Source organism: Hipposideros armiger, unplaced genomic scaffold (assembly GCF_001890085.2).
Source record: "Hipposideros armiger isolate ML-2016 unplaced genomic scaffold, ASM189008v1 scaffold_1047, whole genome shotgun sequence".
NCBI lineage: Eukaryota > Metazoa > Chordata > Mammalia > Chiroptera > Hipposideridae > Hipposideros > Hipposideros armiger.
This window is the reverse complement of record NW_017732397.1, coordinates 66,613-87,601: the sequence shown is the minus strand read 5'-3', so window position 1 is coordinate 87,601 and position 20,989 is coordinate 66,613. Positions and strand designations below refer to the sequence as shown.

Here is a 20,989-nt window from a genome sequence, read left to right as displayed (position 1 = left end):
CTATTTCCCAGGTCCCCTCCAGTGATAACATTTTATGCTTCTACTAGCTGTTTATATTCTCGTCTTTCAACAAGCATTTAATTAGAAAAAATATATATTTGGTCACCAAGTTTCATTTATCAGGGTTCTTTGATTTAACCACTCTTTAACATTTTCTTGTATTTCTATATTAAGTCCAGAGAACAGTTATTTTTTTTTTAGATAGTTCCCAGTACTACCTGCCTCTCTGAAAGCTTTTGAGCTTACCTGTTTCTCAAAGCAGGTTGCTAAAATTTTATAAACACCAATTCCTTTTTATAATTTTTAAAAGCTATTTCATATGTAAAACCAGTTCAAAACCAAATAAGTCATTAATTCTTACTCCCTGTACTAGTAAAAATGTATTTTCTGTTGTCTTCTGTCTGCCTATCATTGGAAAACACTGTTTTTCTACCTCACTGTCAAGCCTCCCTTTCCCTAATAAAACAAAGACAGTCTTAAGAGTCAGGAAAGCTCTCACTTTCACTATTCTATGGAAAGAATAAACTAACCACCTAACTTGGAAGATGAAGCTTCAAATGCTAAATGAGGAACTCGGGACATTTCCCAAGAGGCCATATGAACAATTTAATAGCTAATGACATGATGTGCCTAAAATAACACATTCACTTTTTTATTTGTAAAAAATTGATACAAGTGCTGTTTAATCATGATGATATTACATATGAACACTTGCCTAAACAAAAGTTTAAAAGAAAAAATTTATTCTATTATTAGTCCTGAAAATTTAGCAGAGCTCAATAAATAGATGAAGGGAGCTTTAAACATTCAGTAATTTATATAATTTAACATGCTAAAAATGGGGAAATAAACAGGGCATGGGAACAGGGAATACATATCGGAAAAGTAACTTCAAGATTTCCTTCATTTTGATTGTATTGCTTTCTTGTCAGGAGGGAAGATTTTGACTTCAAAGGTAACAAAATATTTGAGAAGGGAATTTACATCTTTCTGTTCTAGATGGTATTCTTTTGCTATTTTCTCAGCAGTCCATGTTTCCGGATAAAGTTTATGATTATTGAGAAGTGTCAATGCCTCTACAATGGAAATTTTGCCTTTGGGAATGTTCTCGATATTCATGTCAAAGTGATTGCCTTTTGGCAATCTGTACTCCTTTGGTTCCGGACGTGTTCCAGCATCTTTTGCCTAAGATCAAAAGACAAAAACAAACAAAATGGCTTTCACGATGCAAAAAGATTTAACATGTACATTCACGCTTCTCAAATCTCCACTATTATTCAAATCAATACTAGCTTCTCCAAGCTACACTTTCTCATTATAATGAGCCATAGTTCAATGGAACTTTTCCACATCACCATATCATAACTATAGCTCAATCATCATGAAGAAATTCAGGTAGTTCTAGAAAATAATACGCGAATCCACTCACCACATTACTTCATGTATATTAAAAGAACAACGAATTGATTAGATTTAAAAATGCTTTAGAAGGGCAGGACTCTAATGCTGCCCTAACAGTTTACTTGATAATCTCTATTCTGTTTCCTAGTTTTGCATTTCATGTGCAATGCCTCCAAACACTCTGAATTTAAATATTGCTAGAGATTCTGCTTCAGAGAAAATAAACAAATGCTTCTAATAGTCCAATAAATATAAATAAATCGAGGCACACCCATCTTTCCATCTGTCCCACCCAAGCTGAATCCCAGCATTTGTACTCTGTATTTCATTCCTGTTTACCTAGTTATGCTAATCATTCAATCCCTTTTCCTTTACACTGCACCCTGCCTACTGCTACTGCTTGGTCCAAATATAAAATGCTGTAGTCACTACCTTTAAAAAATACCCACCAAACCCAAACCTAACACTTCCTTTATGACCAGCTTCCCTCTTTTCAGTTAAGCTTTAAAAGATAATGATTTTTGTGATCTCTCATCCAGAGGATTATATCTTAACCCAGAGGACATTTTTCAGGCTTTATCTGAACTCACTACAGCATCTGATCCGATGACCACTCCAGCATACCTTTAACTATCTTTCCCTTTGGTTTCCATGACACCCCTCTCCTAGTTTTCCATCTGTCTCTCCAGTGGTTCCTTCTTTGTTTTCTTTGTGGACTCTTTCCCTTCAGCTGCCCCTAAATGTTAATGTGCCCCAAGTTATGGCCCAGGCCCTCCTTTCACTCTATACATTTCCTAAGTCATCCCACATGTCACCCAAACTTCCATTACTACCTACATCTTAATTACTTTCAAACCTGATCTCAAACCTAGACCATTCTCCTCACTTCCAGACCCAAATTCCCAAATGCCGAATAGGCATCTCTACTTGGGTAATCTACAAGCACCTCAAAATCAACATGTCTAAAACTCAACTTATCCCTTTCCTCTGAAAACCCAATTCTATCCCCACGTTCTCTATCTCAGTGACTCACACCACCCACCCCCCATATCCCATTCCAAAACTCAGAGCTTCTCTGATGTCATGTTATACCTGATATCTCCCTCTCCCTCACTCATTACATCCAACCAATGACCAAATCCTATCGATACGGCCTCCTAAGTCCCTCTAAAAGCCATTTATTTGTCTCCCAGTCACTAAATCAATTCCCCATTAAGAAACAAATCTTAACGTCACTTTCCCACATGAAACTCTTCAATAATGTCCCATTGGTATAAATTATACCAAATTCCTTGGCAAGACAAATAAGGACCTTCGTGATCAGCCCCATCCCACCTCACTTCTGCCAAATTCAGCCCTCACACTTTCTCCGAACTGTGCTGAACTCTAACCATTCTCCAAAGGTGTAACATAGTCTCCTACCTTTATATTGTAACTTTGGCCTGAAACACTTTCCCAACTTCTTCACTTTCCAAAACCAAAGCTCCTCTTATCTTCCTATTCCCAAGTAGATCCTCCTTCTACTCCATAGACTTTTATTAAGATTTCCCTTCTGATTAATTCAACATTCTCTCTTGATTTAAAAACAAAAAAACAAAAACTCTTAGCAAATTGAAAGTAGAAGAAAATGTCCCAAATATGATAAAAGTATTTTTAATCAGAAACCATATCATTTTATTATAATTAATGCTGAAACATCAGAAGCGTCCTATGTAAGGAAATTACAGGAAAGGCTACCAACTTTTACTGCTATGCTAATGCTATAGACAACACAGTAAGAATTAGGTATAAATACTAGAAAGCAAGAAAAAAATGTAATTCTATGCCAATGATATGAGACTATCTTTAGAAAAAATAAGAGAATCAACTGAAAAACTAATAAATAACCTAGCAATGTGAGCAGCTACAATACAAAAATCACTCACTTTCTGACATATTAGCACTAAACAGTTAAAAAACTTAGGGTGAAAAAAGAAAGATCCCATAGCAACAACCTTCCTTCTATCTCCCAAAGACTCAATAATACAAAGAAGTTAATTCTCCTCAAATTAATCTATAAATTCCAATTCAGCTACACTCAAAATCCAAACAGGACATTATTTAAGAACCTGACAACGTGCCCCAAGTTCATCTAGAGAAAAAAAAAAATGTGACAAGAGCCAAGAAACTTTTGAAAAGAAACAGAGGAGGTTGTAACAGATATCAACACACGTTACAAAGCTCTATTAATTAAAATAGTGTGGTTCTAGGGTACAAATAGAAAGATAAATAAATAGAACCAACAAATCCATAAACAGAAACCATCCCTGATCCTCCAATCTCAAACAGGTCCCCCTGACAGACTCACGTGCCTGTACTTCTCCTCCACAGACCTGTGCGTAATTCCGTGCTTATGATTGGATTGCTCGTGTTTAATGCCTGTCCCTCACAGTACTAGAAGCAGTGTGACAACAAGGACTAGGTCTGTTTTGTCACTGCATACAAAGCACCTGTGCTTGGCATTTATATATGGATTTACACTTAAGTGCCCATTCGCAAAACATTCTGTGATCTTGCTACTTTTACATATATCTGAACATATCCTTAAAAAACAGAAACAAAAAAACCCACATACAACACTAACGGAACCCCTGAGATTAGAACGTACCGCAATACAATGAAGGGTGAGAAAAGAGTATTCAAGCTCTCCTCTCCTCATTCAAATGACACCCACTAGAAGTGCCTTATCAAGTCCTACAAATTCTTAACATCAAATACTTCACCCAGTTGCCTTCAATCAATACTTAACACAAGTCTTTCAGAACTTCGGTAAATAACCAGTGAACCAAGGCACGTGTGTCTGGCTTAGATCACTGTATTCCGGGTACAACTACACTAACATTCTGACACTTGCACAGCACCTCACTCTTTTACTCTTTGCCACACTTTTCTTGACCATTTTCCAGGAGCCCCCCAAAGGTGACTTTATTTATTTACTTAATGAAAGCACACATTACCTGCACAGGATCTTTGGAATCAACATATACATCTTTTAGCAATGACAGCAGTTTGTCATCTTTTCTATCAATTTCTTGCTTAATATCTGGATGCGCTAAGGAAAGAAAAAGAATGTCACAATACCAAAACCAAAGAAAATTCTAAGATTTTAAACACTTCATACACGGCACTTTTACTTTTTTAAAGAAACAATCGCTGGGCCGGCCAAGTGGCTCCGTTAGTTAAGAGCTCGCTCAAGAGTGCGAGCTCTGAGCAACTAGATCGCTGGTTCGATGCCCAGCCCGAGCTGAGCTGCAGCTGCGCTGCCAACAGGTGGCAGGATGGCTCAGCTAAAAACAGGGGGGAAAAAAAGAAAAAGAAACAATCCCTTGGGCAGTACGGAAAATAAATGAAAATAGTTAAGTCAGGCTCGGCCTCCATCGCTCGGTGAAGGCATCTAAAGAAAACTTCCGCTGCACAGGATCCCTTTTGATTTTGGTTCCCTGAAACAAGTGGCGAGGCGTTAAAGGCACAAAGCCGGCGAGAACAGGTCAGCGGAGGCACAGGCCGTCACCTCCGGGGCGACCAAGTAAACGGAGCCGCCGACTCCATGGCGAGCGCAAGGGGACTGGCTCAATGTCACCGGCCTGGTGGCTCCACCTTCCCGCGCTCGGCTGACCCGAGCCACTGCGGCCGGCCCTGCTCGCCCCGACCACTGCACCCGCGTCCACCGGCGGGAACTGCCCGGCGGCACAGAGATCCCCGCGCGGCCCCCACACGCGCCCTCGCACCCTCACCGCTCATTTGCTCTCGCAGGAGGCTCTTGGTGGAGGGGTGCCTGGGAGCGGGGGAGGGCTTCATCTTGCTGATTTCCCGTTCCGCCCGGTTCTCTAGGTTGAAGTTCCTGATTGCGCGAGCCACCGAGGCCCCCATCTCCTCACAACATGATGCCCTCCGATTACTAACGCACGTGGGAAAACACCCCAGCGGGCGACCTCCGGGACGAACCACGCATGCGCACGTTTGGGGTCGAGCCGGTCGCGCGCCGGAGAACAGGCACTAAACGCGCGCCGTTTGCCCCCTAGCGGTCGGGAGGGCAAACGCCGCATCTCCGCCCGGAGTGTATCTAAGCGACTAGGTCCCGCGGGCCGCGGCTGCCGGGGGAGGGGACGTGGTTTAAGGCTCAAACCCACGGATGGTCTCACCTCTGGAAACTCAGTGAGTCAGCCGGGGAGCTTTAAAACAACCTGCCGTGCAGACTTGCTGATTTAATTCACCTGGAGTGAGGCCCTGCATTGATTCAAGCTTCCCACGTGATTCCAAAGTTGCGGGCTGAGTAGAGAAAGTCGTAAGAAGTTGACCTTGAAGTCCTGTCATGGTTCCATGCAGCGAAAGAGGACGCTAATAAAAATGAAATTGCACCAGGATAAATGAAGGTTCGAAAATTGCCCTTTCCTGCTTTTGGGACAGGAACATAACAGAAGTGTATTCATGTTCGATGAATATTTGTTCTCTGTCACTCTGTTATTTAAGTGCCCCTTTTTTTCTTGTCCCCTTTCCTGCTTCATTCCTGAGCCACGGTGTTCCCTTTTCCCTAGATCTTTTACATCCCGCTGTCATCACTCATTTGACCTAGTTGTATCGATTTTAGTTTTGCTGCCTTTTCCTTTCTCATTAGTTTTGATACTAATTTGTGTTATTTCTCCACACTATTAAGTGCTAAATCACCGCGTCATTCCCATTTTTCCTGCTTTCTACATTCCTTTTAAGCCAGGGAGACTTCCGTGTAACTTAATGAAAGGAACAGCCAATATGATATTTAAAAAAAATAAGTGTTCTCTCTTTTTTTTTTCTCATTGTTCTCCCCCCTCTCCCCCATTGCTGAATGGATTACTGTATGTCTGATTTTATTTAATATTCTTTATAAATATTATCATTAATCCATAGTACCAGAAAATAGCAGGGTTTCCAGTTACAATATTTTTCACAGACTGTGGCTGCAAATCTGTTTTTAGTGTTCCCAGATCTGCTTAGCAAATGAAGTTGGTGTTTTTAAGTAGTTAAAAGCAGGAAAAGAGTCCATGTCAACATAATCGAAGTAATAATTTTTTTAAAAGAATCAAAGTAAAGAATGGGCAGTTTTATTTAAAGAAAACTAATACAATTAGTAAATATATTTAATCACAGCAAAAGTACTACAAAGAGACTGGCTTCCACCATTGATAATATGAAACGTTTTTACTGGGATAGGTGTTTGGATTTTATAGAGGCTAACACCAGTGTTCCTTGGTAGAGTTAGTTGGGAAGTTATCCTGAAGGTGGCAGGCTACTCCAAGATTTCCATCTTTGAGACAGACATGCTGCTAACTTGGTGTTTTAGCTCAGGTATTCATATTTCCACGGGTGCCAAGAAATTTTCATCTGCCTCATTATGTCTGTGAGTTTCAAAACTTATGGTAGCAATTCCACTCACTACTATTATAATATTTTGAAAGTGAAAAACTCATTTTCATAGAAATTCCACCACACTTCTGGCAGCATGAAAAAGTAATGCTAGATAGAAGTTACAGGAAATGTAGGTTGCTGTGGGGATTACTGCATGAAAGAATTCCTTGGATTCCCACATTTAGGTAGAGTATAGATTCCACATTTATGGAACATCCAACCCGTGCCAGCTGCTTTGCCTGGTCCTGCCTGGTGCTGCTCAAGCCTGCAAAGAACAGAACAGAAGGCAACACACTCCACCAGAAATGCACACTTGGCTGTCACCCCTTGAGAATCATCATGGAACTAAACCCTGAACCACAAATGCATAATTCCAGCTCTTCTTGTCAAAACATGTAAATTAACAGGAAGTCTGAATTCAGAACTCCTGCGCTTATGTTAAGGGTTGAAGTCAGGTCCCCAAGGAAAGTATCACTAGGATGCTGCTCGGAATTAAGCATCTCTCTGAGTGGAGTGTTACGACGGGTATGGATTGCTAAATATCTTAGGGTACAAATAAAATAAACCCAGGGTCTTGCCAACACACTAGAATGTAAATTCTATGAGAAAAGGAACATTTGCTTTGTTCACTGCTGTATCCATCGCATTGAACAGTGGCTGGTCTCCAATAGGAACTTAGTACTTGACATTACTAACATATCAAGTAAGTCAGATGAACCCAAAGAGAAGCGGGGTCCCTGAGCTGGAGTCCAGATGCTGAATACCAGCCCCTATGCCAGAAGTGAGTCCTTGTGACTGTCACTCACTCTGTTGAAGATACTTTTCTCATTTTAAAATTGGGATGATAGTAATAATTATCTAATGGGTTTCACATTGTTTAAAAGATGAAGGGTGGGCCCGGCCGAGTGGCTCAGTTAGTTAAGAGCACACTCAAGAGTGTGAGCTCTGAGCAACAGGGTTGCCGGCTTGATTCCCGGCCCAATCTGAGCTGCCGCTGAGCTGCCAACAGGTGGCAGAATGGCTCAGCTAAAAAAACAAAAAGTGAATAAAAGATAAAGGGTTTACTACAGTGCCTAGCTCAGAATATGATATTCAGTATTTGTATTGCTTTCTATTTTCCAGAGTTGCAAAGAGAAGCTTGAAAAAGAACCAAAGATATCGTGACACCCTGGTCTATAGCTGAATGACAGAGAGAAAATACCTAAATATCTGAAAGTAAAGTAAGACCCATGTTCTTCAAGAATTCCATTTAAAAATAAGTATTCCAAATTTTATTTTTATATGCTAATTTTTGTGCTCTCTACATATGGTGGCATTGCTGGGCTCATTAAGGTTGGAGTTTGGGCGGGAATTATTAGCTCAGGGGCACAAAATGCCACCTGCTTTTGCCTGGCATTGGCAGCAGAAATACCCCCTAGCCAGTCCTCGCCTTGCTTCCCTCCCTCCTCAATTTATCTCTCTCTGCCTAGACTGTTACCTTTGCACACTCATTCCCTTGAACATAAATCAACAGCATTCTGTATTCTCCAGAGCATTGCAGTCACTAAACGCAGGTGACTGGTGACTCAAGGAGCCTAGGACAGCCCCCAGAGGTTTCACTGACCAAACCCCAACTATTATACTAGTGAGCAGAAGAGCAGATCTGGGAGGAATGGCTCATCCTGGCAGAAAGAACCAGGCCTGTACTCCAGCTCAGGAGCCAGGAATGAGTGAGTCCAACTGAGATCATTTACAAAGTCCCCAAGCTTGACCAGTTAGTTCCATATTGGTCAGTGTTGTAGGTTTGTGGAATATTAGGGGGGGAAAACCCCAAAGCCCAAAACAGAAACAAAGTAGACCTTGATCAGATCCAGTATTCATATTGAGAAACACTGGGTCTCATAGATAAAAATTATCAGTAAGCAATTTATACCCGGATGTCTGCTTTGTGACAACCGCACTCATGACTTTTGTCATTGTATGAGTTTCTGATTAGTGCTAACAAATTACCACAAAATAGTAAAACAGAACAAACTTATTATCTTTTACTTCTGGAGGTCAAAAGTCCAAAATGGGTCTTAGGAGGCTAAAATAAAAATGTCAGTACAATTATCTTCCTCCTGGAACCTCCAGGAGAAAATTCCTTGGGTTTTGTTTTGTTTGTTGGCTTCTAGAGGTCTACAACACTTCTTGGCAGCCAGTAATTGTATAATTTTACTGTCATCTTCTTCTCTATGAGTCTTCCATCTCCCTCTTTCCCTTACAATACTCTTGTATTATATATCTTGTATATATCTTGTATTACACTGGACCTAACATAAATCCATGGTAATCTCCCCATCTCAAGATCCTTCGTTTAATCAGATCTGCAAAATACTTTTTGCAAGTTTTAGAGATTAAGAGGGAAGTATTTTTAGGGCATTATTCTGCTCATTACAGTCATCATCTTGAGAAACTCACATCTACCTGTGTACCTATGATATGTACTAAAATTCAAAGAAAGAATGAAAGAAAGAATGCCTGCTATTCTTTATTCCACCCCATGGAGCTTATCTTCCAATGAAACTACCTAATTTTTCAAAGAATAAAACTGTCTTGCTTTGGCAGTAGTATTCCAGGCTTTGCCTCAGAGCCATAGTAGCTCACCAGTAAATTGCTACTGCTTCACCAGGTCTGTGGCCTCCCTGCACAGGGAGGCAGATTCTTCCTGTGTCCCCAATCTCTCATCTTCCTGGAGCACCTGTATCTGAGAAGCCTCAGTGAGCAAGAGTGTGAATCTCCCTTGTATATAAAGGAGCATGACTAGTTTCCCTAATTATGGCATCTAAGACATGCCAGAAAGTCTACCACTTTTCTTACTCTCCTTTCCTCTCCGTTATTTTCCTCTTGGCTTAGAATTTTACAATCATTCAGCCATTCCTTTCTTTGTGTTAAGATTGTTTTCCTCTTCTCTGCCTATATCCACTTTTAAAATGGAGGTACTCCTGGGGAAGGCAAGCCATTTGTGGAAGGGTTATCAGTTTTCTGAACTGTTGGACTGGAAGAAGATAGCTGCCTGAAAAGGGAAGGGGAGAGAGGGGAAGGAGAGGCTATTGGGGGAAATGGGGGATGAGAGAGAAAGGAAGAAAGGAGCAAGAGAATAGAGGCAGAGGTGGAAAGGGCGTCGACAGCCCTTACCATGTCCGAGGAGGCTCCTCACCCAGCTCCTCTCCCTACAGCTTCTTCTCCTGACATTTTCCTTGTACAGACTATTTAGAAATGAACATCGTTGACAGAAATGATTATCAATACCTGTGGAATACAGTCAAAACAGCATTGGAAGAAAATGTATGTGTGTTTCTACTAAATACATTTGTTAGAACACTGGAAAGATTAAAGGTAAATGAATTTGTATTAAGCAATCATGTCAAAACACAAGAAAAAGAATATCAAAAGAAATCAAAAAATTTTTTTAAAGGACTGAAGATAAATCAGAAATAAATTGCATAGAAAAAACCCCACTTAGTTCTTTGAAAATATAAAATCTGACAGCTCCAAGTAAAAATAGAGGCACAAATAAAGCCTCTTAGAATATTTTTGGAAAGAATATGATTACAAGTTTAGAAAGCTTTTTTTAATTGAAAGAAAATGATGTATACAAGTTTATATACAACTTTAGTATATATCTCCTCTCCTTGAGTGACTTGCTTCTAACCAATAGAATATAGCAAATGTGAATAGAATAGAATAGAATAGAATAGAACATAGATATAGGACAGAAACAATATAGAATAGAATGTGGTCACTCTCATGACTTCCTTATGTTAGATAAGACTCCAACTTGGGAGACAGGGAAGATTCTCCTATTGGTCTTGAAGAAGCAAGTTGCCATATCTTTCAGAGAGCCTGCAAAGAGGCCACTTGGCAAAGAACTTCAGGGGCATTTAGGACATGAGAGCAGCCCGCAGGTGACAGCTAGAAGGAAACGGGTATCTCAACCCCACAACCACAAGGAACTGAGTTTTGCCAACTGCCTTATGAGCCTGGAAAAGGATTCCGAGCTCCAGAAATTAATACAGCCCCGTTAATACTGTATAATCATTTCTATTGATTCACAAAAATATATATGGTTAAATTCAACACCCAATACTAGTAATAGATTTAACCAGCTAAAAATAGAAGGAAGATTTCTTTACTTGATAAAGTGTACATATCAAAAAATTATAGCAAATGCCATATTAAAGGGTGAAATGTTAGAAGCAAGCCTAGTAAACTCAGTGCCTTCCACTACTGGCCCTATTCAACCTTTTGCTGAAGGTTCTAACTGAAAGAACAAGAAAAGGAGTTAAGAATGATTCATTCTTTTGCAAAATAAGTACCTCTGTCTTGCTAGAAAATTTGAGAAAATCATTGAAAGAACTATTAGATCTTATAAAAGAATTCAATTAGTCAGCTGTCCAATGCATCAGTTAGAAAACATAATAGCCAAAAATATTCCATTGATGATGGCCACAAAAACTATTACGCACCTAGGAATAAACTTCCAAAAATTTGCAAAACCCAAATCAAGTAAACCACAAAATCTAGGAAAATCCAAAAAGGAACACACAGCTAGATATACCAGGTTCCTTAATGCAAAGTCTCAAGAGTGCAAAAATATCAATCCTTCCACAAATTAATCCAGAAATTTGATATGGTTTCAATTAATACTATAAAGTAAAAACTGACAACTGATACTAAAGTTTATCTGGAAGAGAAAATGAAAAAGAAGGCAACTAATTTTTGAAAAACAACCATGAGGAAGCACTTATCCTATATTAGAATGCAACGTAAAACTTTACAGTGTGATATTGATACAGTAATAAGTAAATAAATCAGTAAATATGGTAGTGACAAGACAGATCTAATTTTGTATAGAATGACATTTACAATCACCCTGCGATGGTATAAAAATCTAACTCCCCCAACCGCAAACAGATAGCCAGATTCTCAACCACATTTGTTTACCCATCTGCCATTTACTATCACTCTCCATTCTGATTCGTCACTTGGTTCCTCATCTCCTTTTTTCTCTCTAGTTTTCCCTGCATCACGTGGCTTTCATAATTTATCTGCCCCTACACATCCCCACATTCTTGCTTTTTATAGAAGTAAGGAACATTTCATTATGGCTTCATTTTGGTTTGATTCCAATCAGGTAACTTTGTTCTGTTCCAGCAATTGAATCAGTACAATAATTCTCCATCTTGGCGCCGGCTACAGAAGGTACCCCAACAATTTGGCAAAGAACAAAAAGTGCAAAGTCATAAAGAACAAGCAAATACTCAAGAACAAATTTTCATTTCAAGACTTCGGAAAACAGGGAATATGAAACAGAGAATTCCAGAAGGATCCAAGAATAGCTCTGAAAAGCAAATTGTAACTAGAGCAATTTACATTTGCTGTGAACCCAGCTCAATAGCTCCAGAGCTAGGATCTCTGATTGTTCTCTCTGTCTGTCTGTCCGCCTTCAGGTCTGGTCCTTTCTCCCTGATTACAACTGTTCTGACTTTTTCCTTAACAGCCACAGTACAAAATAGTGATTACACAGGCTTAGCACCAGACAGACCAGCACTGAATCTTAGTTCTACCTTCCTAACTGTATGATTTTGGGGTAAGTCCCTTAAATTTTCTGGTACTCAGTTTCCTCATCTGTACTATAGGAACACTAATACTACTTACCTGATAGAGATGCTGTGAGATATAATCCATGTGAGGGCATAGGATTTGGCATACAGTAAACATTCAAAAAGTGTTAGTTATTCTTGTATATAACAAACTATGTATATAACATGAAACATCTTAATAGTAATAACTAGGTTTGGTTAGCACTGTATAATTAAGAAATTAGTATTTTCAGATCCATTGTTTCATTACGACATTATTGCAATACTCTAGTATTTTATTCATATTACAGATATTTCAGAAGAAGCATTTAGATGCCTAATGTTTTTAAAATAGTGGATACCCTGGAAAGGTATCCACAACTTTTGGAAGCAGTTTCTTACTGTCAGCCCATGCCTTTGCAGGCACAGCTCTGCCTTTTTATCCCATAGTCTCCCCTTTTGCTAGCTTCTCCCTCCCTCTGTGTCTAGGAATCACACACCTCTCTCTAAACTTTAGTACACACAACCCCCTGCTGAGTCTCATCTCTTTTGGATGTGATACTGTTTGCCGAGACAGGGAGGCAGAATTCTATGACCCCTAGTTACCCTAAGCAGAGAACCCAGACAAGCCTGCCTGGACTTCTGACCTACATAACAACGAGATAATAAATGAATACTGTTTTAAGCCTCTAAGCTTGTGGTGACTAGTTATGAAGCAATCGAAAAAGTGGTGAACACACAATGTGATATATAGATGATGTATTACAGAATTGTACACTTGAAACCTATGTAATTTTACTAGTCATTGTCACCCCCAATAAATTCTTTTTTTTTTTTTTAAGCTGAGCCATCCTGCTACCTGTTGGCAGCTCAGCTGCTGCTCAGCTTGGGCTGGACTCGAACCGCTGTTGCTCAGAGCTCAAACTCTTGAGTGAGCTCTTAACCAACTGAGCCACTCGGCCGGCCCTCCCAATAAATTCTAATTAAAAATATATATAGCAGGTAGTCTGAGAGTAATATTGGGTATGAAGTAGGTGGCAGGGGATCCAGGCAATCATAAAGCCAGAGGAAGATGTGCCCCTGACCCTTGAACCTACAAACCAGGAGAGCTGAAGGATTGCATCCTCCCGTCACATCTCACTCAGCATATCAAGTGCCTGATAACATGCCAAAGCACAGAATGAAGCACTAGGGACAAAAACAAGGTCAAATCCTTGTGACTAAGAGTGACAATATTGTAATGCAATGTTATCACATGGGATCATTAACAGAAAGAATGCACTAGGAACAAAAACACAAGAGGGTAGTGGTAAGCATCCATGGAGTTGCACAACGATTTAGCCAGTAGAAGGGAAATGTCATGACTCATGCAAATATAAAAACATGTGTCATTGATTTTGTTTAACTCTAAATGAGGGAACTAGTAAGAAATACAACCAGTTAAAAGAATAAAAAAAACATGCCATCAGGAATTTAGGGAGGAAAGAGAGGGAGGGAGAGAGGGAAGGGGAGAGGGAGAGGGAGAGGGAGAGGCAGAGGGAGAGGGAGAGAGATTGAGTTAGGAAGGGAGAAGACAGCAAAATGGGATAAAACTATTGTTGAAGTCATCGCAGGTCAGTTGGTAGAGGTCTTTAAATGATGAAACATAGAGTTCATTAATCTCTAGGTGTGAAGGTGAGAGTCATAGACGTGTTTTAGAAAAATGATTGAATTGTCCCTGTGGGAGGTAAGCTTTTTGTCCAGCTTTCTTAGGGATATCTATTTCATAAGAGATCTTTCTTTAGACACATCTTCCATTTAAGCTGCATGAATAAACAGCAGCCTAGACAGAGGGATTTGGGATTCAGGGGCTGGAACATGAAATGCAGTTTTCTGTTTTAATATTCTCATGCCCCTCTTGGTGTCAGTAACCTTCTTTAGAGCCTTGGATTGAATAGAAGCTCAGAATATTCTGGTGCCACTCTGTGGACTTGCTGGTTCCTAACCCATGGCCACAGGCTCAGTAGCACTTACATTTCCAGAGAAAGCTAAAAATATTAGTTCTCTCTACAGAGCTCAGTAATGTGATTTATTAGGTTGTCGGAAAAGTCATGATGCATTTTTGCAATGAAAAACATAGAAAAAATACATCATGACTTTTCCGACAACCCAATATTAAATTAGTATGTGAGGTTTCTGTTTTTGTAAAAAAAAAAAAATAGTTCATGTACCTAGCTAGCTACCTTTTGATAAAGAGTTTTGAACATGTTTTCTGTAAGAAATTGTAAATGTTGCTACCAGTAAGAGATTGTCTTGTTACTAGCAGTGTCTTTGTTGGAAAACTAGTGGTAGCCCCTTTTTTAAAGTAACATTTGATTATGAAAATTTCAAGCATATTTAAATGTACAGAGTTTAGTGTAATGAATCACCATGTACCCTTCACCCAGTATCAATAATTACCAATTCATGGTCATTCTAATTTTTTCTATACACTGCATCTTCCCCTTTTCCTACCTCCTCTAGTTATTTTGAAGCAAATCCTATGCGTCTTACCATTCTAAGGGCATCTTACCAAAGACAAGACTACCCTTTTAGAACGTAACCATAAAATAATGGTAGTCTTTTTAAAAGAGCTGTGATGAGAGAAAGTACAGGCTTTTGGATAGGTTTACATTTGGTAATTTATTATTATTTGTTTTCAGTGAACTTGAGCAATAAAGTCATAATATGGCTGTTAAACATTTCATGCACAAGAAGCTCTTGAAATGGTGTCTCACCCTCTCTGCACACTTCACTGCCCACAGGCTTCCGTTTCTCTGGCTTAACTCCCTCTAAAATACTGGAGTGTTTACTATTCATTAGAAAAATGACTCTGTAATCTCAAGGTACCAAAGCTGAACTCACCCAGCTCATTTCTGTATCAATTCCTGCTACAAGGCCATTTCTGTTTTTAACTGGTTGGTTGAGCCAGATGACAAATGAAATCTGATTCATGTAAATAACAACATCCCATCCCTACTCCCTTGCCATTCCCCCACCCCCACCCCCCAAATCAGAGTTCTGGTTAGTGCCCAAGATGTACAACTAATAGCTCTACTATGCATGCAAGTGACTAATTTTTCATCTTCCAACTCAGGCTCCAATAGAACAGACAGAAGATTCATATACTCAAGAATAGTAGATCATGCAACAAAATTCCTAAACTTAACACCCAGGACAGTTAAGATCTAGAGATGTGGGAGGCTGAATAACGGCCCCAAAGACATCCAGGTTCGTACAAGTACCTTCTATGGCAAAAGAGACTTTGCAGGTGTGAATAAGTTAAGGCTCCTGAGGAGACTATCCTGGTAGACCCTAAATGCAGTCACAAGTTTGCTTTTGAGGAAGACAGAGGAAGATTTGACACAGAAAGAGGCAATGTGATTGTTGAAGCAAGATGGTACTGTGCTGGCTTTGAAGATGGAGGAAGAGGCCCTGAGTCAAGGAATGCTGGGAAAGTCAAAGACACCGATTTTTCTCTAGAGAATCCAGAGGGAATGTGGCCCGGAAGACACCTTAATTTTGGCCCAGTTAAGCTGATTTTACACTTCTGACCTCCAGAACCGTAAAACATAGAAGTGTGTGGATTTAGCCTACCACGTTTGTTGTAATTTGGTACAACTGCCATAGGAAACAAATGCAAGACGTCTTCACTGTCCTGCCCAAGATAATGGGGCCAAGTTGAGGTATAGATGCACTGGATCCCATGTCTTTTGATTCCTGTTTGAAGGAAAACAAGACCTACACTCCACTCTTCTAATGCACACATATGTATAAAATTGATATATGGCAATAAGTGCTTTGTAGAAAAATCAAACACCCTTGTCTTGATTTGGGTTCTGGACAAGCGAGAAGAAACCAAATCAGGAGAGATGGGGTGACTAACTTGAGATCCTACAGATGGTTATGGGCAGGTTCATAACTGGAATGCAAGAATATACTGATTTCCCACCCAGTGTCCTTTCATGCTGCATGGAATTATTTTCAGTCCAGCATTTGAGAGCCAACCAGAAAAGGAAAAGAGAGTCACTGCTGGGATTGTATAAGTATTAAGAAGATGGATGGTGGTTTTGAATGGGAAGGGTTAGGGGACTTTGAACTTTTCCATATATGAATATGAGACAGTGGGAAAGGCGAAGTGGCAGGAGGGGGACTGGAGGCTCATGCCAGGAGTTCAGACACGAGCCACACACAGCCAGGTGACCGTTTCCTGCCTCTCTGTTATGAGATGGCACTTATCCTAGATCCAATGACAAGAGCCTCTCATTTTGGGACTGAAGTGCTCCACCAGGTTTCTGTATCCACAACAGACTTCTCCGCTCCCCACAAAATGCCCCGTCCATAGCGTCTCTCCTTCCTTTGGAACCAGAGTGGCACCTGTGGCCTCCTTATTTTTAATAAGTCCACCGAGGAGAGAAAGAGAAACATTCCAAGAGAAGACAATGCAAAAAATAAACAAGATTTTCCTCTTTCTATGACTCAGAGAGAATTCTCAAAGGAGAATATCCAAGGATGTGTTTATATGCTACAGTGAAGATTGGCTTTCCTTGTTTATGAGAGGAAACATAAAGGGTACCTACAGCCTTTTGTGTGAACGAGCTAACTTGTGCTGTTTATTGTTTTTGCTTTTGCACTGCCTTTCTCAACTATTAGAATGGGACCTCTGGGCAGTATCATTGTCTTTCCCCTCCACATAGCCACAGCACTTTATATGGTGATTTGCAAATAGTACATGCATAACAAATGTTGGTTGCTAATAATAAAATGTAAGTTTACAATTTTTATTTTAAAAACCATTTGTATCTTAATGGAAGTTACTGATTTATTTCTCAATCTTTGCTGCATTTTCACATGAAACCCCTTAAGCCTTTTAGGCAAATCCTCAGTATTAATAGAAATAGGCTTTTAATCTGGATTATCATGAAGCAGTGAGATTTGATACTGTGTTTCTTGATAAAATTAGAGAGACATAAAGCTAGAAGAGACTCGAGCTTTGACTCTCAGGCAGATGCTGTCCTGGATAAATAATTGCTTATTTCATTTAAAATACTAGTATTTACTAAAATTTTAGTTATTTACACATTATATATGGCTATTTCTATGTCAATGTGTGTTATAAATGAATACGGTAAATTATATAAATAGTACAATAAGACACAACTATATTTTAAATCTTTTTAAAACCCTACACAGGTAGTGCTTTGACATTCTGGATTAGTTTGCTAGGGCTGCCATAATGAAGTGCCACAAACTGGCTTAAACAACAGAAATTGTCTCACAGTTCTGGAGGTTAGAAGCCTAAGGTCAAGGTGTTGGCAGGGCTGCTTCCTTCCGAGGCTGTGGGAGAGAACAGGTCTCAAGGTTCTTGCCTGGTTTCTGGTAGTTTGCTGACAGTCTTTGTCTCCTTGGTTGTAGAAGTGCTCCATCTTCACATTGCTTTTATCCCTGTGTGCTTGTCTATGTCCAAGTTTCCCCTTTTGCTAAGAACACCAGTCATGTTAGATTAGGAGTCTACCCTACACTGGAATGACCTTATCCTGACTAACGACATCTACAATGACCCTATTTCCAAATTAGGTCACATTCTGAGGTACTGGGAATCAGGAATTCAACATATGCATTTTGGGGGGACACAGTTCAACCCGTCAAACATTTTTTTAGTTAACCCATTTTTTTTTATATCTAACTAAATGATTTATTTCTTCAAATCAAATCCCATTTTCTTTCTTCCTTTTGGGGAAAGTGGGGCTGATCCATCTCCTTACCTATGATGGAGAAGGTGAACCCCTCCATTTTTAGTCTCACCCAAAGCAGGAAGAGTGACTAATGTAATCTGGTAAACGTTCTTTAGGACACGTTCTTGTAGGTGAGGTTATGAGACCCTAAAGGCAGGATCCAGGCCTGGACCTCCTCCTTTCCCTTGTACTTCTGTCATCCTGAAAACACACCTGCCAAGAGCTCTGGACTTCCTCCTGGAGTGGCCAGGCCTGGCCAGCTACCCTGTCTGGTCAGGCCTAGTGCCTCAGCCAAGAGGAAGCTGGCTAATGCCCCTTCATCATGCATTTATTCATTTCAGCGTTAGCGATGGAGTCCAAAGCTCCTTGCAGGCACTGCAGCTTCTGGGCCTAAGCCTCATGCTTACCAGTCACACTGCACTGGAGATAAGGGAATGGTTGGTTTTTACCAGGGTCTCTTCTGACAGTAAAGCCCCCTGGCCCACATAAGTGGGCTTTCTTTCAGCTAATGGTGAGGTCTTACACTTAGGGCTTGGGAGTCAAATAGTCAGATTCAGGGGAGGAGACATAGGATGCTTCAGTTTAGCCTTAAGTCTGAGCCTGGGCTCAAATGCCTTTTTGCCTCTGCATTGGGGTTCCTTGGGCACTCGATAAAATGTCAGAAAAGCTGGTATGTTGTTTCCCTGTGGTTCTTGTTTATCTTGTATGCACCTCTGATATAAACAACTCAGTGACATATAAAGTCTGTTGGCATCTTCCCCCATACCTCACTGCTGGAAATAAGTAGAAACATTCTCCCCCAAGAGTAGCACTACTCTCCAGTATTCAGCCAACTGTCCTCCACTTACTTATGGGGGCCATTGCTTCCTGCTCTCATCAGCCATCTTTCAGATTCCTGGCATCCATTGCTGGCTTTTGATGACTGTGTCTCCTCTGGATTCGTGATTCTATGGGGAACTTTCCATGAGTCGCTGACTTTAGAATCCCGCTTAATGCTCAGCTCTGAGCACTCTGCCTTTGACACGCTGTGCAGCTTGGCATAGCCTCTAACTTAAAAGGCCTCAGCTGTCTGGTCAGTCCTCCTTCTCCTTAAGGCAGGTCAGAGGGATGTGGCACCTCTGCTGTGGACTTCTGCACTGGGTCCTTTGCCACCAGGAAGAAATAAATGGGTGACGGAGGAGCTGTGCCTGCACCCTGTAGAATGACAGTGTCCAGCTTCCCGTACTCACAGCTTGAAGAGGGGTGGGTGAGACCACCAACTCTGCACCCACAGACGACCATCAGTCAAAGCCCTTTCCACACCACTGTTGCTCCCATATGCTGAGAGATGAGACCAACTGTTCCCAGCACCTTCCAACAATATTATACCAACATTAGTGAAGACTATAGTGTAGCATTGGCTGGCACCAGGCTTTCTTTTATTCTGAAGGTTTTTGCAGTGCTATGGTACAAAATCTGATTCCACTACCTTCCCTCTGGCTGCAAAAATGTATCTTTGTAAAGAGAGTTTTTGCGTCTGAAAATGGATTCTTGTCAGCCTTATCTTTCTTTATTCGTAGTCATGTTCCCTGGGGGAAAGAGGGAGCAGAAGGGGATTTATGTGATGTTTGTAAAACCCCATGTACATTCTAAAATGACAGCGCTAAGTCCTGAGCGCCCTGATTGAAAACCTCTGCCTTACAGTGTTTCTGGCTCTTGCTCCATCAGCTGTTCCTCCCAGACGAAGGTGGTCCCAGTCAAGGATGCAGAGCTCTCGTGCCATGAGGACAACTTCAAGATACAGACATGGTTCATAAAGCCTGGGTCCCTGCCACGCCGATACACTTGTCTTTCAAGCCAGAGGCAGCATGTCTTCCCAAGCTTATACACTCCGAACTGCAGTGGGGTTTCTTATGTCATCCACCTTCCTGATAGAAGATCTTGGTGTCTTTTGTGAAGAAAAAGCATTCTTGAGGGATCCCGCCCACCAGTCCTGCAGCCTGACCCTTCCCACTTCCTCAAAGACCTCAAGCCTCTCAAGTGCTTTCAACTCTCCCCTGCTGCTCTTCTCATTAGTCTTAACTCTCTTGTAATGATTCTCCATCCATTGTTTACGCTTTAAGGTCTCTTACTCCAATCTGTTTTCCACCAGCATTTAAATGTAGGCGAGACTTCTCCAATTTGAAAACACACAAATAAACAATCTCAGTACTGTGTCCCCCACTTTCTGCCCTGTATCTCTTTCCTGTCAAAGTCAGATTTCTTGAAAGAGCTGTTTGCATTTCCTATTTCCACTTCCATGCCTCTTATTTACGCCTCACCCCATGGCCAACAGGCTTCCATGAAACTACTTCAATGAAACTACTGCCAAGCAACCACAAAGCCCCAAGCTGCTAAACCCACCCAAAACTTTTGTCTCCTTGCCTTACTTGATCCCAGCAGCATTTGACACTGTTGGCCATGGCCTCCTTTTGGGGATGCTCTTTTGTTTCCTTCATTTCCTTGTGGTGCCCACTCCTCCATCTACCCCTTAAATATGGATTTCCTCAGTATTTTGTCCTACGCTCTTCGCTCTTGTCACTCTATGCCGTTGCCCTGGGTAGTCTCATCCCATTTGCTGTCTTCAGTTTCCATCCTTGTTATTGATGATTCTCAAATCTGTCACTCCAGCCTCTTTAGTGCCAAACCCAGAGAGCCACCAGCTTCCTAGACACCTCCTCCCAGCTGTCCAACAAGACTTTCAGATGTAACATTCTGAACCTGAACTCATTATCTTCCGCCCCACACCTGCTCTTCCTCCTATGTTCCCCCATCTCAGTGATGGACATCACC

At 40.8% G+C, this 20,989-nt stretch overlaps 1 protein-coding gene and 1 long non-coding RNA gene across 5 annotated transcripts; one reads left to right on the top strand and one right to left on the bottom strand.

Moving 5' to 3' along the window:
• Positions 1 to 627: 627 nt before the first annotated feature.
• NDUFAF4 (NADH:ubiquinone oxidoreductase complex assembly factor 4) lies at positions 628 to 5,391 on the bottom strand. The gene is made up of 3 exons (XM_019631783.1): positions 5,175 to 5,391; positions 4,398 to 4,492; positions 628 to 1,185 (listed from the first exon to the last, which is right to left on the bottom strand). The coding sequence occupies exons 1-3, from the start codon at positions 5,308 to 5,310 to the stop codon at positions 904 to 906; spliced, it is 513 nt and encodes a 170-aa protein (XP_019487328.1). The 5' UTR covers positions 5,311 to 5,391; the 3' UTR covers positions 628 to 903.
• Positions 5,392 to 5,477: 86 nt separating this feature from the next.
• Positions 5,478 to 20,973, top strand: LOC109376083 (uncharacterized). Of its 4 annotated transcripts, XR_002122694.1 has the most exons (4): positions 5,478 to 5,813; positions 7,945 to 8,042; positions 10,049 to 10,179; positions 11,998 to 13,173. It is a non-coding gene; the product is annotated as an uncharacterized LOC109376083 (long non-coding RNA). The 4 variants fall into 4 exon arrangements; XR_002122693.1 differs by lacking the exons at positions 10,049 to 10,179; positions 11,998 to 13,173 and adding an exon at positions 19,886 to 20,973; XR_002122695.1 differs by lacking the exons at positions 10,049 to 10,179; positions 11,998 to 13,173 and adding an exon at positions 15,541 to 17,228.
• Positions 20,974 to 20,989: the final 16 nt, after the last annotated feature.

Excerpts from the sequence above, each read along its gene's own strand:
- NDUFAF4 (XM_019631783.1), bottom strand. The coding sequence starts at position 5,310 with ATGGGGGCCTCGGTGGCTCGCGCAATCAGGAACTTCAACCTAGAGAAC. Across the intron at positions 4,493-5,174 it reads CCTGCGAGAGCAAATGAGCG|CGCATCCAGATATTAAGCAA; the intron begins GTGAGGGTGCGA and ends TTCTTTCCTTAG. Across the intron at positions 1,186-4,397 it reads ATTCCAAAGATCCTGTGCAG|GCAAAAGATGCTGGAACACG; the intron begins GTAATGTGTGCT and ends TTTTGATCTTAG.